A 22,493-nucleotide genomic window follows, 5' to 3' on the forward strand; every position below is an offset into this window, starting at 1 on the left:
GGATATCTCTCCAGGTCAGGACAAGGGTGAGGCCACAGAGATATGTGGGAGACCCAGGGGGAGGGTGGCAGGGCGGGGCTGGGGGGCTGTTTGAGACAAGTCAGGATTACACAGCATTAGTGAAATTTCTCTCTGGGGCCTGTCAAGGGTTCAAAATGAGCACATCTAGGGTAAAGCAGCATAGTGCATGTAAGACAATACCTCTCAGATCCAAAGATCTGAGGATAGTTTAAAATGAGTGTGTGATGGTTTTGCGAGCGCTTGCTCAAACACACAAACTAGGCCGTTTTAATTTAGCGTATTTTTCCGTCTATAAGACGCCCCCTATTTTGGGGGACTCTGATTTAAGAAAATGGGGGGGGTGAGATACTATCCGTGTATAATACAAGCCCCAATTTTGAACCTTATTTTAGAGTAAAAAAACATAGTCTTATACACGGAAAAATACGGTAGTTTAGGAGTTGTGGTGTTTCTCCTGTGCCATCCATGTACATGGCACACAATAACATGGGGAAAGATGACAAGACACCTGCCCCAAGAAGCTCACAATCTACATATTAACAACGGGGGGGGGGGAGCACTAGAGGCAGGGAGGGTGGAGATAAAGCTGTCCGGGGGCGACTGTGAGTTAGCAGGAATATGCTTACAACACGCTTAGACTCCCTTTCAATTCAGGATGAGGACTACCGTAAATGATTTATTTTTGCTACTAATAAGCAGTAATGAGTGCAATATAATAACGAATCATCATCGTTGTTGTTGTTTTATATTTCTGCCCCACCCCCCGCCATATCCAGTTTAGACATAACATTGTTAGCAAATTAAAGTCCAGAAACATGAAAAATACAGGTGGAAACAATTGTTCGAATCAAGGATGTTTACTTGTATGTTACAAAGTCCTGTTTGGAGATATTAGCTGGATCGCTTAGAGGGAGGGGAAGATAACAGACTGTGTTTAGGGAACAGACACACTTTCGTCATTGGGGAGAGCTGCCCCCCTCCACCTGCAGTTTTTTTAAACCTCAGAATTGCTTATTGCACTATCACTGCTTTATGGAGACATTCATGCCTTTCTGGCATCAAACGCAAACCACATCTTGGATCTCTTTGCATGCTTGGAAATTTAAGGAGCAAAGATTCCAGTGTTTAATAGGCCTGGAAACAAAGGCTCAGTAATGAATGTGCACATACAGAGGTAAGCAGCTCAGCCACTTGCTCAGCCACAGCTCTTATTTTACAGCTGTTGCTATATCCACATGATGCGCACTGAGTATCCCTTGGGATACATTCATGTGCAGGTAACATGTGGCCAAAGCCACCCGTGGATTCAGCTGCAGCTTCCCACCAAGAAATTGTCAGACTGCAGGTGGCACATTTCCCCCCCTAACCCAGCGATATAGGAATCGAAACATTTGCTTCCAAATAGCTGCATTCACACACAACCTGATGAGCCCTTGGTGAGGGGAGTTGTCGTCCTATGAAGGATACTCTGAACTTCTGAATTAGCAGACCGCACTTTCAAATACAGTGGTACCTTGGTTTAAGAACATCTTAGTTTATGAACAGCTTCGATTAAGAACTCTGCAAACCCGGAAGTAGGTGTTTTAGTTTGTGAACTTTGCCTTGGAAGCAGAACATGTTTCGCTTCCTGTTGAGTGTGTTCTATTTGTAAACGGAGTCCGCCGCTGCTATGGGAAAGCACGCCTTGGTTTAAGAACGCTTTGGTTTAGGAATGGACTTCCGGAACTGATTAAGTTCGTAAACCAAGGTACCACTGTGCAGTTTGAGGAGTCTCAGTTTACCATCAGGTTCATGAACATCTCTGGAGAGTGGGGCTGCAATAGCTGTGGGTGTTTACAGTTTGGGGAGGAGGAAGAATAGCTTTGGGAGTGAGAATGTGGTTGGGTACGGCAGCTTCCATGCCCTCCGCCCCCATCGTGGATGAGGTGAGAATTGCAAGCTGAGAACACATTTAGGTTGCGTCCAGTCTTCCTGAGAACTCTGTCCAAAGTGGGCATGATAGCCGTTTTAGGGTAGTGGGCCCTGTGCTGGTCTTGAGTCCCCAGCAAATGCCCGATTTTACCATCCAGGCAGCAGCAGCAGGGCTAGGAGAGAGTGCCAGCCCTTTGGGCAAATTTGCAGCCTTCACTCATCCAGCAGTGGTAACTCTGACGGGGCAATAGGGGCAGAGTGCTACTGAGATCTCTGCCTTAAGGTCATAACAGTGGCAAGGGTTGCCATATTTTGAAATGGGCAGAAGAAAAATGCAGGGCAAAGGCAAAACCACCTGGACCTGTGTCTAGAAAAGCACAGGACGAGTGGAAAACTGCTCAGACCCATGCTTTCTAGGCACAGGACAAGTGGAAATTGCCCACAGATAGGACAGTAAAAGAAAATGAAGCAGCCAGAGCTCCAGTGCTGTAACTAAGGGCTCAAAGACAGCAAAACGACTCAGTTACCTGAAGAAATTAAATAATACTTAAGCTGCCTTCGTGTCTGGGTGGTGTCCTTACCTGGAGAAAAATAATCTGGATTCATTCTGATTACACTGGTGGAACATGGACATCATAGTGGGAGCAGACACAAATGCCCTCTCCCCCTGCATCCCCACCCCCCGCTTGTCCCTCAGCAGCTGGTATTCAGTGGAGTGGCTGAAGTTTAGCCATTATGACTAATAGCCATTGACAGACCTGTCCACCATGAATTTTGTCCAGTCCCCTTTGATCTAAGCCCACGGCTATCACCACGTTTGTGGCAAGTTTCATACATCAGATAGGCACTCATGCAGAAATTTACCAACCACAACAGAGAGACCCAGTGTTCCCCAGGCAGCGACAATTTATATATTGGTTTAACACTGTAGTCTCTAGACAGTGTACAAGCAGGTTACAAAAGACACAGCAGATATGAAATTATTAGGCCTAAAAGACTCTTGTAGGTCAAATATTTGATACATACTACTGAGCTGATAGCTGAACTCCTCCTGCTGCCTCCGGAGCATTGAGGTTCTGTGTAATACCCCGGAGACTCTTGGCTCTGTTGCTGTCTTCCTGGAGATATTCATATCTGCTCAAGTCACATCCTATCCTTTTGTAGAATCTAGAAGAGTATTACCAGGAACTTGGGAGTGAAAGCCCACCTCTCCTGAGGCACGGGAGTCCCATTGCCCATTGCTAAATGCCACTCAGGCTATTAAGACGTGGCAGAGATTGAGGAGCTTCACCTATTTCCTGGACCAATGAGGCAGTAGCAGCAACAACAAGAGAATATCCTCCATCCCAGTGAAGAAAGGCCCAGCTGGGTAGTGGACTTCACTACTCAGCCCAAAGCAGGTGTTCCCACTGGCGCTCCATCAGCTTCCTATGGTTATGTACCGGTTGGGCATATACGATGCAACTATGCCTACATACATGGACTGTTCCCATTATCTCTTGTAAATAAGATGATAGTTCAAGGACAAACAGCAGAGGTGTTAACTGGATTAAATTTTCATATGTACCATTCAGGGATGTGTCCAAGACGAAATCCTACTGACTCACTGTATCCATAAGGACAAAGAGCCCTTTTGTACATGGGCTGCTAAATAAGAAATAGGCATATAAGTCCACCTTATGAATTGTATTTCCGTGGCACATGCTGTAGTGATAAGCCTGGGTTGGCCCAATTTCCTTCTGTTTTGTGCCCTGGCCCAAGAAGTAGAGTGGGGTGGATGGAATAAGTTCTACTACGGGCACAAAACAAACTGGGAATCTACCTGTCCAAGATTTAAACTATCCAGTGAGTTGATACAACTTCCCAGAATGCCAAGACTGTCCAGATCACAATGATGCCCTTCAGATTCCATGGGAAAGCTGCAAGTTTTCAGATATGTACAGACAAGGTCTTGTTCTGATTTGAGAATGGAATCATAGAATCATAGAGTTGGAACGGACTCAAAGATGTCCACATTGACGATGATGTCAGTGTTCAGCAAGTATTTGGGGGTGGGGAATCCTGTGAATCCTCTGTGCTGGGTGCATTGTTAATACCATTAAAATGCAAGTTCAGTATTTTGTTTCAGAGTTTATCCTGTGTGACAGGATACCTGGCCTACCGCTGGAATGAAATGTCAGTAGATTGGGAGAGTTGTGGGCTACTGCCAGCAATTCACTGCGAATTTAGTTGCCTTGTTGGCTAACCTTTTGACTGATTTGGTTGCGGGGGAAACAAACCATGTGGACAGATACTTTATGGACTTCCGTTTGCAACACATCCCTGCTGTGCTGTGTGCAACAAGCTTCAATAAACTGTCCATTGTTCACACTGATGCCTCTAAGTTGTTGTGCCTGAACAACAGATCCCTCCCATACTATCCCTGAGATGCAAACTCTCCCATCATGAGTGAATGAAAATAATTTAAACTCCACAGGGTGAGAGCTTGCTCTGGTTTAGAACTGGGCTCCTCTCAGGTGAGAGAGGAGAATTAGATAGTCCATTGCGTGTGAGGCATGACTCCATTAATGCTTCAGAGATGGGTAGAGTCTCTTGCCTGCGTATGCTTGGCAGCGATCCTTTTTGGGTCGTAACATTGAGTGTCAGTGGTTTTGTGTCCGAGTGGTTGGTATGATTGCAATGGTTGTGAGTGAGGTTGACTGAGTGCTTGGGTGAATAAACGTGTGTTGCATTATGCTGCTTTGCAATGCTCTCTGGTTTTGTTTATAGTGATAACTGTTTCTATATGTGGATGTTGTTTGTGCATTTGTTCTGTTACTATATAAATAATTTGAGATCGTTTTTATTGTACTTATTGTGTTTATATATTTTCAAATGCCTTTTTTTCATTCAGTATTGTGAACTGCTTCGAGGTCTTTTACTAGTAAGCAGTCTGTAAAGGCAAACCATCATGGTCACTGAGAGAGAGGCTGTGGCAACAACCAACATTACTTAGGGGAAGGTGTCTTCATTACACATAAACAACCCCTGCCCCTCCCTCACACAGTGGTACCTTTCCCTCTAGGGCTTCCCTCCCACTTCCTTTAAGGTGATTCATCAGGCCAGGCACCGCCATGATACATGGGATTCCCCCCCCCCCATGAATCACTGCCCTGATATATCTGATCTCTAAGGAGTTACCTCCCAGCCATTAATACCTGGACAACAAATTCTTATTGAGTTCATTGTCTTACTTTTTTTTTTCTCAGTCCCTGCAAGGAATTATGGGGTCACCATTTCTGGAATGGAGTGTTTTGATGAGGGTGTTCAGGAAAGATTGTCGCTGCTTCTTCTTCGTGGTTTTCTCCCCTTTTCTCTCCCTCCCTCCCTCTCTCCCCCTCCCATGTGTTCTCTTGGCTTATACTAGTGCAATTAGACTCTCTCTTTCATCACCCATGGAGTCGCCTGGTTCACAGAGCTGTCTGGAGCTGACATGCTAAGAAGATTATTCTCAAGGTCTCAGTGAAACTTAAAACCCGGCTGCTTAGCTTGGGTTGTAGACAATTAACCCTCTGTTTCCTTTAAATAATAAAAAAAAAGAGGGAGAGGGAAGCCCCACCAGACTTTTATTGCATGGAGACAATGAGGGAGAAGGAAAAGAGTCTCATCAGAGATGAGGCAGCCTGATCCATTTTTGGGAAATTAGGTGAGAAAAGGCCAACACCTTACCCCTCTCCACAAACACATCCATATAAATAAACATGGGGCATGGTCCATCAGGCAGTTCTGCACAAGTCCCATTGAAATTGTCATAGAATCATAGAATTGGATGGGACCCCAGGGGTCATCTACTTCAACCCCCTGCAATGCAGAAAGAGCTGTGCAAGAGTGCAATAGTTCGTTTCACTGCAGCTTAACAATAACAACAACAATTTGTTATTTCTACCCCGTCCATCTGGCTGGGTTTCCCCAGCCACTCTGGGTGGCTCCCAACAGAATATTAAAAACATGATAAAACATCAAACATTAAAAACTTCCCTAAATGGGGCTGCCTTCAGATGTCTTCTAAAAGTCAGAGAGTTGATTACGGTATTTCCTTGACATCTGATGGGATGTCCACAGGGCGGGCGCCACTACCAAGAAGGCCCTCTGCCTGGTTCCCTGTAACCTCACTTCTCGCAGTGAGGGAACCGCCAGAAGGCCCTCAGAGCTGGACCTCAGCATCCGGCCTGAATGATGGGGGTGGAGACACACCTTCTGCTTATGCATAAGAACTTCCTGGTGGTTTATGCCTTGTGTTAAATGGTAAGAGAGGTAGGTGCCTTTTAGATTTACCACCTCATATACCAAATTGGCTTGGGCCCAATGCTGCTTATCTGATCTAAGGAGGTAAGTAGCCGTTTGTGAAAGCAGAACCTCACCACACACACACCCCCCCTATGCTTTAGTGACTGCCAGCTAAGTATGCAACATCCTATTGTTTTGTTGTCCTGTCTGGCAAAAAAAATACCACAAAACAAAAAAAACCTGTGTTTGAATGAGGGCTGATCTGACCAGTCTTGGCATGAATGGTTTTAATGATCTTGTGAATAAGGAATGATACTGTGCTCCGATGAATGCAGATTGACGCGTCTGTGGCAAAAGCAATACCTTGAAAGCTTGCCAATAAACACAGCAAGGTTTGTGATCTCAAGGCATGTAGTTGGAAATACAACCTGCCTTCTGGTCTGAAAAAACCCCAAAACACCCTGATCTCATCCATCAGCCTCTCAAAAGTGAAGGAGAGAAATGGATTCAGCTTTGGCACCTGCACCTATGGATCCTTCCAAGATGTACAGGAATAAGCCTTCTCCCTGCTAAACTCAATGCTGGAGTAAGGGCAAGCATGCAGCCCTTGGCTTCCACAGCCCAGTGCCAACAATGCTGGTTGTCTCCTTTTGATTGGCTGGGAAAGAGAGAGTTGGTGGTACCGTTGCTAAGGCAGCCAAATTTCTATTCTGTGCCAATATGCAAATAAGTAGGTGATTTCAAAGCCTATTAAGCAAAAAATTAGTTCAAGCTTTTACTTTTTAAGCAAACCAATCTGGTGGGAGAGGGAGATTTCCCATCACATTACTATTTTTATTATTACTGTATTATGTTATTATTTTTCGCAGATTTGCTTCTGTTCCTCGCTCGTTTTCTTGTCGCATCTTAGAAAGGGTATCCTAGTGCTGGAAAAGATTAAAAAGAAACAGGATGACAAAAATGATTGCTGGGGTTGCAGCATCTCCTACATACGAGAAAAGTGTTTGGGGTTGTTTAGAAAGGAAGGAGGCAAGATTAAGGTTTATTACATTAAGTGTTTCATAGCCGTGAAGCCCTTTTTTTAGCTTCACGGTTGCTGCATGGCACTGAACTTCTTTCGCAGTTTTGAATAACTTTTGAGAGGAATCCTGTATCTTTGAAATAACAAGGATCCACAGTGAGGAGGGTCAAGTTCTGCAGTAAATATAGCTTTTGCCCCCGGACCACTATTCAGAGAAGAGAGAGACCCTTGGAGGAGAAAACAGCCATCCCTGCATTAATCCATTAATCAATAAACCGCTCGGAATCTATAAATGCTAAAAGGAAATACTGAATTTTCCTTCCTTCAGCAGGACTAATAGGTTTTGCATCCACAGGCACTGCCTCCTTTTCTCTTATTACTGATAACAACAAGGCAAGATAGCCTCTTTTACACTTGGGGGAATCCATACCCTGCTTTCTCTCTCTCTGCAATGTAGTTGAATTGAGGTCTCGGTCTACGCATGCGGCAGAATGAGATTACAGATGAGAAATAGCGTTTATGAATGACACAAAGCCCATATTAAAAACATAATAAGGTAAACCTGATTCTATGATTCTCCCTGCAAATGGAAAATCGGCACATGATTGAGGAGCAAAGTTTTTTGCCTACCATGTTGATTTTCTATTTGCAGGGAGTTTTTAAGCACATAGGAGCTTTCAAAAATGGGATACCCCCCCCCACCTTCCTGAAGTGGTGCAGTCCACTTTGATGCCTTGTTCTGCTGCCTAAATCTGCATCCTTTCACTCCTCTACCCCACTCTGGACGCCCACTCCACCCTGGCAGCTGCAGACATTCTGATTACTTGTTGACAGGCATTCAATACATTGCCACAGATGGAGACCCTCAACATCTGGCTCTCCAAATTGAAAACTTTCTCTCTCTCTCTCTCTCTCTGCCGTTTGCCCCTCTTGGTTTATGATCCCTCCCCAGCCTCCATAATCCAGGTCAGGAGGCTGTGACGGAGGAAGAAGTATTTTAATTGGATGCTCTCATGCCATAGGCGGAGTTCCCACTGGGTTTCCTAGTGTCACCAGAGATTGCAGCTGACCTAAATCCTTTTGGATATAAAGCAAGTCTGAGAAAGAAATTTTAAGGAGGGCTTTAATTTCCCGACTTGAGAGGGGCTCGCTGTTTGAGCCTGCCTGGAAGTCATATTCCCCTAACTTGAAAGCTCTGTTCCCCATTCTCGGATATTTGTGGGTTAGTCACTAGAGGGAAAATACTCTACACATGCACAGTGGTGCTCTTATCTTCATTATTGTTTCACACATCTCTGGGCATCTTCCTTACACTGGAAAAGAACTTCTAGAACTGTTTCCCTAGCTCAATTTTCACCCTTTTTTGACCTTCCATTTGCAAATATAAGAATTGGCTTGCTGGATTAGACAAGGAGTATTTTTAGTCCAGCATGTTGTTTACTGCAGCGACCAACTGGGTGCCTCTGGAAGCACACAAACAGAGCACAGTTGAGACATCCTGTTGTGTGTTCCCAACACCTGATAATCTGATATCATTCCTCATGCCATGGAGGTTCAGTTTCACTATTGTAGTTCCTGGCTATGGATAGACTTAGCTATCTTCCAGGAAGGAATTGGTCTAATGCATTTCTGTACAATCTGTATATTGCTTTGTATATTTTAGTTGTCTGTATGCACTCATCAGCGATGGCATGTTTTCTACCAGTTGCTTGTATGGGGTTTTCTGTGTATTTGCAAATGCTGCTGAATAATGCATCTCATTTCACACTCAGTAGGTGACAACCTTGTTGGGGCGGGGGTGGTGCTGTGGTCTAAACCACTGAGCCTCTTGGGCTTGCCGATCAGAAGGTCGGCGGTTTGAATCCCCGCAACGGGGTGAGCTCCCGTTGCTCGGTTCCTGCTCCTGCCAACCTAGCAGTTCGAAAGCACGCCAAAAGTGCAAGTAGATAAATAGGTACCGCTCTGGCGGGAAGGTAAATGGCCCTTCCGTGCGCTGCTCTGGTTTTGGTGTTCCATTGCGCCAGAAGCAGCTTAGTCATGCTGGTCACATGACCCGGAAAAACTGTCTGTGGACAAACGCTCCCTCAGCCTGTAAAGCGAGATGAGCGCCGCAACCCCAGAGTCGTCTGCGACTGGACCTAACTGTCAGGGGTCCTTTACCTTTACCTTTTTAAGTGACAACCTTTTTTTATGAATAGTATCGTATTGGTCGGAATATAGGCCACACTCCCCCCCACCCCAAATCTGGCTTGTATAAAACTTGAGTGTTGCCTATAATAATCCTCTTGTAGGTAGAGAGGTCGTGATTTAAGAGCTCTCCTGGGTATGTGTGTCTATATATTGGGGGGGGGCTTATATTTGGACCAGTATAGTAATAATAATTTAGAAAAGGCTTTTAATTTGCAAGGTGTTTTACCAACCATACCTTCTTCCTCTTCACAACACCTATACTGACACACTGTTCAGCCATGGAATACCTCTGCAACAGGATACATGTCTGCTCTGTGTTCCTTGTTTTGTAGGCAGATCTTGCTCTGCTATCATTTATTTATTTAAAGTTAAATAATATTTACCCTGCCCTTTAGCTTAAAAAGAAAGGCACCCCGAGCATCTTGGAAAGATCAGTAATAAGATACCCTCTGTCCTCAGGTTTATGGTTTAAAAAATAAGCTACCAAAGGAAAAACGGTTTGGGATGTAGGAGGAATATAGCAAACCTAGGCACTAATTCTTAATTACATAGTTTGTATAATGGCCTGCTGGGAAGGAAACAACTTGAGGAGAGGGGAGCCAAAAGTTGCTGGTCTCTCCACAGAGCAGATGGAGTGGCCCTGTTCCTCTTCTCTTCTCTCCTCTTCTGCAACCTAATGAAGGAACCTGATGGAGCAGGTTTCTCAGCAGAGCTGATGGTGGAACCAACCTGCCTCCCTTTCCCTCCTCTGCCATATCCTGATGGGCCTGTTGGCCGAGCAAGGCAGCTGCTGCAGCGACTGCAGCTGCACATTTTGGCGGCCAGTTGTCCCATTATTAAGTTTGTTATTTATACATTTTGGGGTGGTGTGCCCTTTGGATTTTCTGCCTGGGCCACCCCAAAATTGGGACCCATCTCTGTCCGCAAGACTCCTGCTGGGTCAAATTAATGGCCAGGAGCTTTTGTGGTCCCTGGGCAGGAAGAGACTTTCCCTCCCCTTTGCTTCCCTTTTAGTTTGGAAGCCTGCAGGCAGGAGCCGTTCCTACTTCATCATCTGAAGCTGCCCTTACAACTGGGCCAGGCAATTTGGTCTGTCTAGCACAGCCTAGATCAGCTTTCACCAACCTGCAGATCAGCTTTGGAGCTGATGAGGGTTGCAGCACAAAACATCCTCAGGGCACTAGGTTGGTGAAAGCTGATCTGGCACAACATTGCCTACCTCTCCCTGACATGCTGCTTTTGTGTGTGTTAGATTACTAGTATCAGCAGCAGTCACAGTATTTAATGGAGAAGCATCTGATGGTGTGAGCTCTCACCTGCATCCAATTTAACACTTCTCCTTGACATCCTAGTTCTCTATGTGAGGAGGACCTATGGAAAGATTCAGACATCTGACCAACACAAAGTCTGAAGTTGTACAGCATAGGCAGTGAACCACTCAAATCTGTGCACCATTCTGGACACAGGACCCCCCCCCCCATTTTATTCCTTTCTTTTGGGCTTGGGTCTGTTTGCTCTGACAAAACAAGACAGAAGTCCCCTCTGACAAGCTATTGCTCTCTTCCCAGCAGCTTCTTGCATTTCGCTTGCAGTTTCACTGTATCCCCTTTGTCTTGTTTGCAGGAGAAGAACCCTCAACTGGGTTTTGATTGTTTATTGTTCTTTCCCCCTCCTCCTGCTGTCAGAGTAGTGCTAGTCTAATCCGAGGCGCACAATTCAGCTGCCGCTGGTTGTTGTTTTTTTAATTCTCTCCTCCCCACTCCACCAGCATCCAGCTTCCTTGCTTCTTCCTCCAGTCTCTGTCATTCCTTGTAGCAGCTCATCTCACAAGCCAGAATCTGGGAGATGTTCCTCTGCTTTATGGGGCAGATCCTGCCTCCAAGCACAAGGGACGGGAGCGCTGGCTGAAGGTGGCTGTGAATCAGGTATACTCTCTCTCCAGGTGGTAGCTTGTGGCTGTGGGTGCTCTGCTTGTCTTTGTGTCTAAGCTCTCGTTGATTGTTTGATTGCTCTCTGAATATTGCTGAGAATGTGTCTTGGGAGATTGGAAGAGATTCGCGAGGAGAGAAGAAGGGTGAACTCGCTCGATCTGGGGGTAATGCTTCTAAACGGTTGAAGCAAAGTCAAGGAACTGAGGGTGATCAGGGTTTTTGTGCCTCCACTGAAGAACAGATCCACACTCTACATTTAAAGCACATTCACAGACATTTGGAGCACATGACTTTCTCCAGAGAATCCTGGGACCTGTAGTTTCCCCTCATAGAGCTACAGTTCCCAGCACCCTTAAACTACAATTCCTAGGATTCTTTGATAGGGGAGAGCCCTGTGCTTTTAATGTGCATTGGATATGCTTTAAGCATAGGGTGTGAATAAGTTATTCCAGTTGCTGTCAGATGCCTAGCTGGCTGGCCATCACCCAACAGGCCAAGGGAGCAAAAGAAAGAACTAGAGAGGGCAGAGAAAAAAATTGGTCAGGTGTGAGTGAGGAAGTCCTGGCTTGCAGACAGACTAGGGGATGACCTGCATTAGGAAGGTTTTATATAGAACTCCCACTGGCATCCAGTCAGAATGTAAGGCTGGGAGCCAATCAGGACATGGAAGGTCCTTGTTCCAACAAGGGAAGTTGGAGAACTTCCCATGAAGGATGAATGGCCAAAGTCTCTGTCTCTAGAGATGAGCAGAACTCGACTCCCACCTAAGGAGACAGGCACTATTTGTATAGGATAGCGACAAGTTGGTCTTATACATTGGGTGCCTTTGTTTTAACTTAAATTGAAAAATCTTAACTTCTCATCAGCAGTCCCCTAAAACATCTGGGTTCCTCTACTTAACTGCTTGCTGTTTGAAATTTTAATGAATTTTCCACTCAGGATTCATTTTCTGAGTCAGGTTTTTGCCCAGCATTAATACATTATTATTCACTCCATCACCTTTTGGCCTGACGGATTAAAAAGAAGGCCTTTGATGTGGATTCTGGGTTATTTCCCACCTACGTATGACTTTGTATGTGTTGTGCATGGATTCCAAAATACTTTTGCAGGGAGAGGAGTTGATGGGAGGAAGGAAATTCTTTGGGCTTCTCTTTCAGAGGTGTGGTTAGTGAGGTCAGTGTGCCGGCTGAACCTGCTTGGGATATGGGTCATATTTGCGGTTCCTTAGAGGGTTTAGCATAGTTGACTGCTGCCCTTGCATTGCCCCATCTCTTTTCTGCTTCCCCTCCAATTGGCAGATGTGGTTGTCAAAGATCACCCCCCCCCCGCCCCAAGTTCGTAAATCAGAAGGGTTTAACTTTTTGACATCCCAGGAGTTGCTGGCCTGGAGAAGGCACAGGCCTCCCGCTTTAGATTTTCACCCCTCTCTTTTCCATGTACTTCTGGCACATCTGGAATGCATTTTAACCTCCCAGCTGTTGTACAGTGATAGCTTGATTACACACCGCCGGGGAAATGGAGATTTTGGTTTTTTTAAACCGTGTATCAAAAGTTTTTGCACTGCACACTACTTTTTCCAGGGAAGTCATCTGGAAGAATTCTTGATTGCCCACAGGGGACCACCTCACAGTCTGGCTAATAATTGCTGCAACTTTTTTTTTAAAAAGCACACACATCAAGTTTCTAGTCCTTACTTTGAAAGCTCTTCAACTTTTGCTTTCACCCTTAGGCCCTTACAATGACTCGCTGCTCTCAAATGAAGGCTGTGTGCACATGGAGTTCCAAATGGATTAAACGCAGCCCGTGTATGTGTGTGCTTTTTGCTTTGCCTGCACAATCTCATTCTCATTGGAGTAGCAGCCTTTACTCCCCGCCCACATTTAATTCGTATTTTCCCAATTTGTAGATAATGCAGTAAGGGGGGGGGCAGGAAATCTAACAGAAGATTGCGTGTTACCCAAGTGTGGACATATTGAAGCACATTGTGTAGACAGGAAGTGGGTTTTTCATGTGTGTGGTGACCTTTTGCTGGGTATCATCTATGCCCACATCCTCTGCTTCTGTAGGTGAGGCACTGCTTGCTGGACTGCTAGAGAGGCTGGGTGTGGCATACTTTTTTAAAAAAACAACTTGCTGTTTTGTGCAAGTCTGGTACAGTGGTACCTCAGGTTTAGTACTTAATTCGTTCCAGAGGTCTGTTCTTAACCTGAAACTGTTCTTAACCTGAAGCACCACTTTAGCTAATGGGGCCTCCTGCTGCTGACGCGCTGCCGGAGCACGATTTCTGTTCTCATCCTGAATCAAAGTTCTTAACCTGAAGCACTATTTCTGGGTTAGCAGAGTCTGTATGAAGCGTATGTAACCTGAAGCGTATGTAACCCGAGGTACCACTGTATATCAGAAAACTTATGTTTCAGAAATAAAAATAAATAATTGGGTACCTCATATTTCTGGAAGTCAGCTGTGTACTCCTTGCACCAACTCTGATGGTTGAATGCTTATCATTAAATTATCTTCCTAATGATACCGTATTTTATTGTATTATTCTGAAAAAGTCTGGTGTTACGAGTCATTAGACCTAAGAAATAGCAACTTTCCCTAAATTTATCCACAATTTTGGCCACTAGCATAATTGAACTATGTCAGTAATGGCAACCAACTTGGATGGCTTTAAACAATAATAATAATAATAATTCATTGAGGATAAGTCTTATCATTGGCTACTAACCCTGATGGTTATGTTGGTTGGCAGCAATGTTTCAGTTTCTGGAAACCTCTGGAGGGGAGAGCGCTGTTGCACTCAGGTTATGCCCAGAGGTTTCCCATAGGCATCTGTTTGGCCTCCGTGGAAGCGGGACCCTGGAATAGATGGGCCACTGAACAAGACGGACCACTGACTGGCCTGATGTTCTTAACAAGAATTTTAGGGTTTGAGCTCCAAAGATTCCTGACAGCAGTAGCACGTTCCAAAAATGTCCCAAATTCACATGTATTAGGTGTGATGTATTCAAGACAATGTCAGCTCAATGTCTCAAATCTCTCTCTCCTTATGTCATGTGTCCACTTCAGCAGACTTCCATCAACCACCACGAGAGCAGTAAAGAAACCGCAGAGGTCATTCGGTCGGAAGTGAAAGGCAAGAAGTCCTCAAGCCATGGCACAAGCCACAAGGCCAAGAAGTCAGGAAGTGGGAAAAGCTCGACGGGTTTTGGCACATCCTCTTCCAGTGGGACATTTCCACCTGCAGGTGAAGCATGGGAAGGAACTGGGAGCCAGTAGGGTCAGCCATGACAGTGGGCTTCAATCCATTAATATCAGTGAGTCTGTTATGAATAGAACTTAGTTGGATGCAGCCTGATAGTAACTAGCCATATGAATGTAAGTGCATGCAATTAGACATGCTAAGTCTTCTTTTCAGTTGATGCATGTGTGTGTGAGGGGATCTCCAGATGTTTTTTGGACTTCAAGTGTCATAAGACCCCAGCCCACACCGCCAGTGGTCAGGGATGATAGGAATTGTAGCCAAACACCATCCAGAAGGAACCACGTTGTCCACCTGGTGGGTTTTGCCTTTTCGATTGCAGTCTTCGTCAACCATCCAGCAAGTGAGAAGAGCATCTAGTTTTTTTCAACTGTGAGCAGTGAGGCTTTCTCCAGCGGTGCCTTCTGCACCTTTAGGCATTTTGCAAGCAAACAAATGAACACTTAGACTTAGATCTGTGACAGCTATAGCTCTGATGCCTCATCTCTGCTTGCTTAAGGTTTCAAAATTTCCCTTGATCCCCTTCCAGGTACCTCATGCAGCTCCTTGCCCTTCTCCCAGGACTTCGTAACCTTCCCAAAGCTGGAGCAGCAGCAGCAGCAGCAGCCAGAGGAAGAGAAATACCGCAAGCCTGTCTCTTCCTCCTCGTCTTCCGCTCATTGCTCCCCATTGTACGAAGGGCAGAAAAGCGACGTCTTTGAGCAAAAGGTGATCTTCTCGGGTTTCGGCTCCATCATGCGCTTCTCCACTTCGGCCGTCAGCCAGCAGAGGGGGCACGACGCTTCCCCCGTGGACTACAAGGTCTCCAACTCTATTGGGGGCACCTCTGGCGGGAGTGGCGGCAGCAGTGGCGGCAGCCACAAACGGATGCCGTCCCTCAACGTTGAGGAAGGAGAAGTCCTGAAGGAAAAAAAGCACAAGGCCAGCAAGAAAAGCAAACATGGGCCAGGGAGGCCCAAAGGAAGCAAGAACAAGGAGGTCCTGGGCGCCCAGCTGGTTGGATCCACAGCTACATCGTCTTCGCCCTTCTCTGGGGGGTCCCTGGTCAGCTCCAGCATCGGAGGGTCCTCTCGGTCTTTCAGCCATGCAGCCACCCTTCCAAGCCTCAGTATGGAATCTCCGCTTCTGGGATCAGGTAGATACCACAGCCTCTAAGATGCTGCATATCCTATTGGTTTTGGCTTCTGGTGCAGAGTTCTGAGGCTCTCAGCTTGAAAAAAACAAAACAAAAGAACCCAAGAGTGAAGGCAGGTATTTATGTCTATCTGTCTAGAGAAATAAGGGACGTGGGTGGTGCTGTGGGTTAAACCGCAGAGCCTAGGACTTGCCGATCAGAAGGTCGGTGGTTCGAATCCCCGCGACGGGGTGAGCTCCCGTTGCTCGGTCCCTGCTCCTGCCAACCAAGCAGTTCGAAAGCACGTCAAAGTGCAAGTAGATAAATAGGTACCGCTCCAGCGGGAAGGTAAACGGCATTTCCGTGCGCTGCTCTGGTACGCCAGAAGCGGCTTAGTCATGCTGGCCACATGACGTGGAAGCTGTACGCCGTCTCCCTTGGCCAATAAAGCGAAATGAGCACCGCAACCCCAGAGTCATCCGCGACTGGACCTAATGGTCAGGGGTCACCTTTACCTTTACCTATCTAGAGAAATATGAAGTGGTCACAGTGGGTTCTTTACCCACAGGGCGAACCTGACCTTGCAACTCTGTAAAATGCAAGCAAACACACAAGCAAGTTGAACATCCTCGGTCTCGTCTCTGCCATCATGTGTCAGATGAGCTGTCTGCTTTTATAGGCAAATCTGTATGCGTGTTTGTGTGTTGGAGATGACATGCATGCTAGCCAGTAGGCAGTCGACGAAGTCCAAATATAACCTGTGCCAGAGAAGCTGTGATAAAAAGTTGCAGAACTTCTCATTACCCCATCACCATCGGTATTCACCGCAGTGCTGGGGAAATGTATGTGTTTTGAGGGTAGCAAAGGTGCTACCAACCCTAAGTTTCCAGTCGCCATCCAAGTCCTTAGTAGCTGTGAGGATAAGGTTTGCAATGTGGATAGTAATACTGAGAGAACAGGATACTAGACTAGACTGACCTTTGGTCTAATCCAGAAGGGCTCTCCTTACCTTGCGATATCTCAGGCTTTAAAACAGTGTTTCCCAAACTTGGGTCTCCAGCTGTTTTGGGACTACAACTCCCATCATCCCTAGGTGGCAGGACCAGTGGTCAGGGATGATGGGAATTATAGTCCAAAAACAGCTGGAGACCCAAGTTTGGGAAACACTGCTTTAAAAGACACATTCATGAAGGCCAACTGTGATGGATGTGTTCTGCATCTACTGTTGAAGGCAGTATGCCTCTGTAGACCTGTTGCTGGGAATCAGAACTGAGGAATAGTGCTTGTCGTACTTAGGTCTGGTTGACTTTTATAAGAACAAGTTGCTGGGCTAGCTGGCCCTTCTGTTTGATCCAGTAAGGCTTTTCTTATGTTCTTACCTGGTGAAATCTCAGAGCCGCTTCCTGCGCTGTTTGTGGCAAGGCACCCATGATGTGTGTCAGTGTGATTTCTTCTGCGAGTGCAACAAGCCAGCAAACCACAGCGCATCTCAACTTCCTGAGCCAGGTGCTTGCAGCAGAAAAGATGTTTGCACTGCTAGTCTCAAAAGCCAGAAGGCTGCTGAACCACAGCAGGACTTCCAGGAGCTGGGAGGGTGGTCCTTCTGAGCTCTGTGCTGTTCCTTGAACCCTCTTCTCAGTTAACAGAAACGGAATCTGTTTTGCAGCACTTGTGCAATGGTGGAAATGTGTATAGAAACATGGCCTAGAGTCGGGTATCTCCTTGTAAAATGAGGGGTTTGTTTTTCTTTGCCCCAGAGAATATGCTTATTCTTCCCCAAGTCCTTTAATGTTACTCCAGTTGTGCTTTCAGGCAGTAGCTGTGCCGGTTGTTGCTCACTTGTATTGTGGACTCTTTGTATCTAGGCCTATTCATCATGTCAGCCTTTGCCTCTTCCTTTATTCCAGGTGTGGAGAAGACTTGGCCTTCTGGATATTGCTGAACTACAACTACAAATCAGCAAGTGTGGCCAATGGCCAGGAATGATAGAATTGTACTTCAGCAACATTTGGGGGAGGCAAAGGTTCCCCATACTTGTGAGGGTGGTTTTTTTTTAACACTCCCCTGTGCTGTGAAACCCACAAAAAGTCCTCCCCCCCCCCAAAGCTGCTGCTTGACATGGAAGGGAGGCTGCCATTGGCACCAGTGGCAGCATCTTTCCCATGCCAAATAGCAGCTGGAGAGAGTGTAGGTTGGTGAAAAATAAAACAGGGCTCTTACACCTTTAATAGTCATCAGTGGAAACTGAACCACCAGGGCAAATGGGGCATAGCCCCACCTGTCTCAGCCAGCTCTCATCTGTCTGCGTTCTTACTTACATCCACTGGGGGGGTGATTCCTGCTTGCAGCAGCTTCCTCTTGTCTCCATAGTCTTGCAGCAAGGAGGAAGATTGGAGCAAAACTCTTCAATTCATTGGCTTTGCCTGCCATTGACTCTGGCGCCACCTACTGCTGGCCTCCTCCCCCCCCCCACTCTTAACTGGTTGGGCACCGATACTTATGCAGGAGAGGGGATTTCAGCAGATGTTGTTTGGCATGCAATTTGCAGCTGCTGAAATCCCCTGCTGAAATTCTTCTAAGCAAGAATTAAAGGTGCGGGAGCCTTGGCCTCACTTGCCCATGGTCACTCTAGGGTGACCTTTCTCAGCTTTGGTGCCCCAGATGTCATTGGACTACAACTCCCATCATCCCTGACCACTGGTCCTGCTAGCTAGGGATGATTGAGAAAGGCTGCTCTAGGGCCACGAACTTATTTTTCTCCATGTCCCAATCCCGATTCTACAACCTCCCCACCCTGTGATGAACGCTGCACACAAACTAGGGCTAATGCACATGACTGTGGTGCCCACATCCCAAGCCACATCCTCGTGGCAGAGCAGCCCGGCTTCCAAGCATCCCGGCATTGCGGCGGAGTGGAATCGCAACACCTGCACTTCATTTCCCTGCCAAGTAGCGATCCCATTACACGCTGAAGGACGTTCCCAAAAGTGCTTCGTCAACACACCCATTGTGTGTGTGTTTGAGACTGCCGGGAAGTGAGGCACCGTAAAAAAAAACCTTTAAAAATCCCACCAGCAACACCTTCCTGGCAGTGACACTAATGGCAAAGAAGGGGCAGCATCAGCAAAAAAGGGTTAAAGGGGAAGGAAGTGGGAGGCCTGACCTGGGCACAGCTGATTTGGCATGCTCTCTTCTCTGCGCCGGCTTGCTATTCAGGTCACATGGACAGATGAGAGGGTGGAAGGGGAGGCATAGGAGGCGTAGCTGAGCTCTGTGTCATTCCCTGGTGACGGCCTTTTGCTCTCATTGCTTTGGGGCAGGGGAGGGGCTGGCGGAGTGGAAGAGAAAGAGAAACCAGGATGCAATTATTTCTCAGGGAGGAGCTGCTGCAAGCCACACACGCCTACCCATAATCGTAACCTCAGGCCATACGGATTTTCCTCCCCTGTTTCCCTCGCTCCCTTGAGTTCAAAGGAAACAGCCTTTTTGCGTGAGGTGGGTCTGCCTGTCAACCCGTAATCCAGGCCTGCTAAGGGCGGATTTTTCCTCACACAGCTGCAGCCAGCTCCCTGATGAACTTCTTGCGATTGGCGTGCTTGCAAACGTGCTTTTTGTTGTTGTTGTTGCGTTCACACATTACATTTTCGGTGGCCGACAGAGATGTTGCAAGTCTGCACTTAGCAGGTGCGAGTGTCTAAACCAGAGCTTTCAGAACTTTTCATGTTGGTGGCACACTTTTTAGACGCTCATCATCTTGCGACATAGTAATTCAGTTTTACTAGCAAACTGGAGGTTAAGCTAACCCCTTACCAGCCCCGGGAGGAGCGTTCACGTGACACATCTACACACTCTAGCCGGCACACTAACATATTACGACACACTGTTTGGAAAGCTCTGGTCTAAAGAGTGTCCCTTAGAGTGCCGGCGGCATCATCTTAAATGGAAGTGAAGATACCAGCAGATACCTACCCATTTGCTAAATTTCTTTCTCTCCCATTCTCTCTCTCATCCCCTCCCGGTCCCCATTTTCTGCTTCTTGTGCTGGTTGCTTACCTAGGCAAGAGTCATCTAGGTGGGTGGAATGTAAATGTAGTTTTCTCATCTGCCAATATGGAATCGAGAAGTAGGTGTGTTCTCCTCTCAGTTCAGTAAGGTGGCTGGGCTGTGGTGGGCTGGATCAAATAGCTAGAACAATATTAAATCTGCAAATATTGAAGGCAAGAGGGTTTGGTAGGCAATAAGTGGAAAGAGAAGGTTCCTAAGGGTTTCCTAGATTTTGCCCTCCCACCCAAGGCTATTGCTACAGGCTGCTTCAGCCTCACGTGGCTCAAAGTTGTGAGGGACATGCTGCAAGGATATCCCTAGGTGGAATGTGCTAACACTTGGGAGATCTCTGAAGCATGCACCAATGTCAAACATGTTTTTAGACACTTACGTTTCTAGCATGGACAATTCGGGTACATGGTGCATAAAAGTGGCCATCACAGGAGACCCTGGGATCCACCTCGTTCTATGAGTGAAATTGAATCAGTTGGATGAGTGAAATTGTGCATGTGTAATTTATTACTAAGGAACTAAGAGAGGGGCAGGTCAAATTTAGAACTCTCTTCAAGCAAGTGACTATCTCTCAAGCCTCCAGGATTGCAGACATGATACTAACTATAGTTTAGGGATTGTAAACGGGCACATAGATTCCTCCTTTCCCTTGATCTGTGTTCTCAAGCACATGCAACGGTTGACAACTTTAGTTAAAATTAAGCTGGCAAAACTTAATTTTGAAAAGCACTAAAAGCTGTCAGCATCTGAATAACATTTTTGGTAATGTTTCCAAATATAACAGTTTTTGCCTGGGTCCCATCAGAGCTCACCTTTTGTCCAGACTTCTGTATTACAATAATAGTACAACTTAAATAGTTTTTTAATAGAGTTTTTGAATATTCAGGTTTTCCAATACATCGCATACACTATCTTGTAGTCCTTACAGCAGCCCTGTAAAGTAGGCCAGGATGCAGCCCTATAGTTCAAAGTGTGCTTTGGCTGTATATTGTTGGGTTGAATGATGTGCATGCCAACCTCCTGGTTTGCAAAAAGAATAATAGAAGTGTAGAGTTAGAAGGGACCATGGGGATCATCTAGTCCAACCCTCTGCAATGTAGGATTTTTTTGCCCAACATGGGGCTCAAACCCACAACCCGGGGATTAAGAATCTCATACTCTACCAATTGAGCTATCCGGGGGCACCAGGGCTGAAACTATCATGCAATGTAATCCTATGTGTATTTACTCAGAAATAAGTCCCACTGTGTTCTGTGGGGCTTACACCTGGTATAATAATAATAATAATAATAATAATAATAATAATAATAATAATAGTAATTTATTATTTATACCCCGCCCATCTGGCTGGGCCTCCCCAGCCACTCTGGGTGGCTTCCATAAAAACCAAAAATACAGTAAAATATCACACGTTAAAAACTTCCCTGAACAGGGCTGCCTTAAGATGTAAGTATGTTTCGGATTGTAGCCTGCATCTCAAGGCACAAGACCTGAGAAGCCAATCCCTGACTCCACCCCAGGAACTCACACAAAAAAAGCAAAATTTAAAGACTGGCTGCTGGGTTGGGAGGGTGTGAAATTGACTAAGAATTATCCCTCATTTTGACTTGAGGCTACTCAGTTTCAGCTTCCCACCCAACCTGCAAGGAAGTCCCCTTTTGGCAGACTGAGCTAGTATTACAGTGAAGATTTATGTATGGGGTCTGGTGGGGAAGAAAACAGAGCTTGCAGTGAATTCTTCAGCCGCAGTATGAGCCTGGCTTTCTCTCAGCACCACAACTGAATTGGCAGACATGCATAGCAGTGAATCAGCTCTAGGCTAGGTTGTCATTTATGGCTCTCTGGCCATGGTTCATGCAGAATGTAGTTCTTTTTCTAAAAAAAAAAAAAAAAACAACCCCCACACACACACACAAAAACCCCAGCACTACAGAAATGTTATCCACTGTTTTGTTTTTGTTTTTAAAGGTAATGGTGGTGGAACTGTAGAATCCTAGAATTTCCATTTACAAGAAAGGAGATTCTGACTGAACATCAGGAAGAGCATTCTGACAGCAAGAGCTGTTTGACAGTGGAGTGGTCTTCCTCAGGAGGTTGTGAACTCTCCTTCCTTGGAGGTTTTTAAGCAGAGGTTGGATGGCCATCTGTCACGGGCGCTTTAGTTGAGATTCCTGCATTGCAAGGGGGTTGGGCTAGATGACCCTTGGGGTCTCTTCCAACTCTACAATTCTATGAGTCTGTTCCACTGTCAAACAGCTCTTATAATATTATTTTTAGTCAACTGTTAGAAAACTCTTCCTGGTGTTTATGCAAAACTATTCTGGGGGTGGAGGAAAGGCTGTTGGTGATGTCAGAGGAGGCCAGCCATGCTGTATACAGCGTGCTTCTGGGAACTGTTTTGTTCTGAGATTGATTCTGGAGAGAAATGGTTCCATTTGGGTTAGATGCAATGAGGGCGTTTCCAGATCAGTCTCATTGCTCTACAAACCTTAAACCTGTCTTTGTTTGCCCTTAGAGTCACCAAACGAACTGGGCATTGAAGGCAGGAATTGTATAATTCAGTTATTAGTAACCTCATGAATACTGTCCAGAGGGTTTCTGGCCATTCCAGAAAGCACTCCAGACCACATTGGTCTGAATAGCTGGGAAAAACAATGTCATATCCAGAATCAAAACATTGCAGTTTAAAGGCCTGTCTTACCCATTGAGGCTAGTGGCGCA

At 46.0% G+C, this 22,493-nt stretch overlaps 1 protein-coding gene across 5 annotated transcripts in view; it reads left to right on the forward strand.

Annotated features, from left to right (window-relative positions):
• The window catches only part of MLLT6 (MLLT6, PHD finger containing), an 87,864-nt gene that overhangs the window by 55,048 nt on the left and 10,323 nt on the right, over positions 1-22,493 (forward strand). For 4 of the 5 annotated variants that reach the window (XM_053363353.1, XM_053363357.1, XM_053363356.1 and 1 more), the window contains exons 9-10: positions 14,410-14,587; positions 15,132-15,737. In XM_053363353.1, coding sequence (XP_053219328.1) covers positions 14,410-14,587; positions 15,132-15,737 — 784 coding nt within the window. The remainder of the gene's footprint in view (positions 1-14,409; positions 14,588-15,131; positions 15,738-22,493) is intronic. The other variant, XM_053363355.1, reaches the window with a different exon arrangement.

Source organism: Podarcis raffonei, chromosome 13 (assembly GCF_027172205.1).
Source record: "Podarcis raffonei isolate rPodRaf1 chromosome 13, rPodRaf1.pri, whole genome shotgun sequence".
NCBI lineage: Eukaryota > Metazoa > Chordata > Lepidosauria > Squamata > Lacertidae > Podarcis > Podarcis raffonei.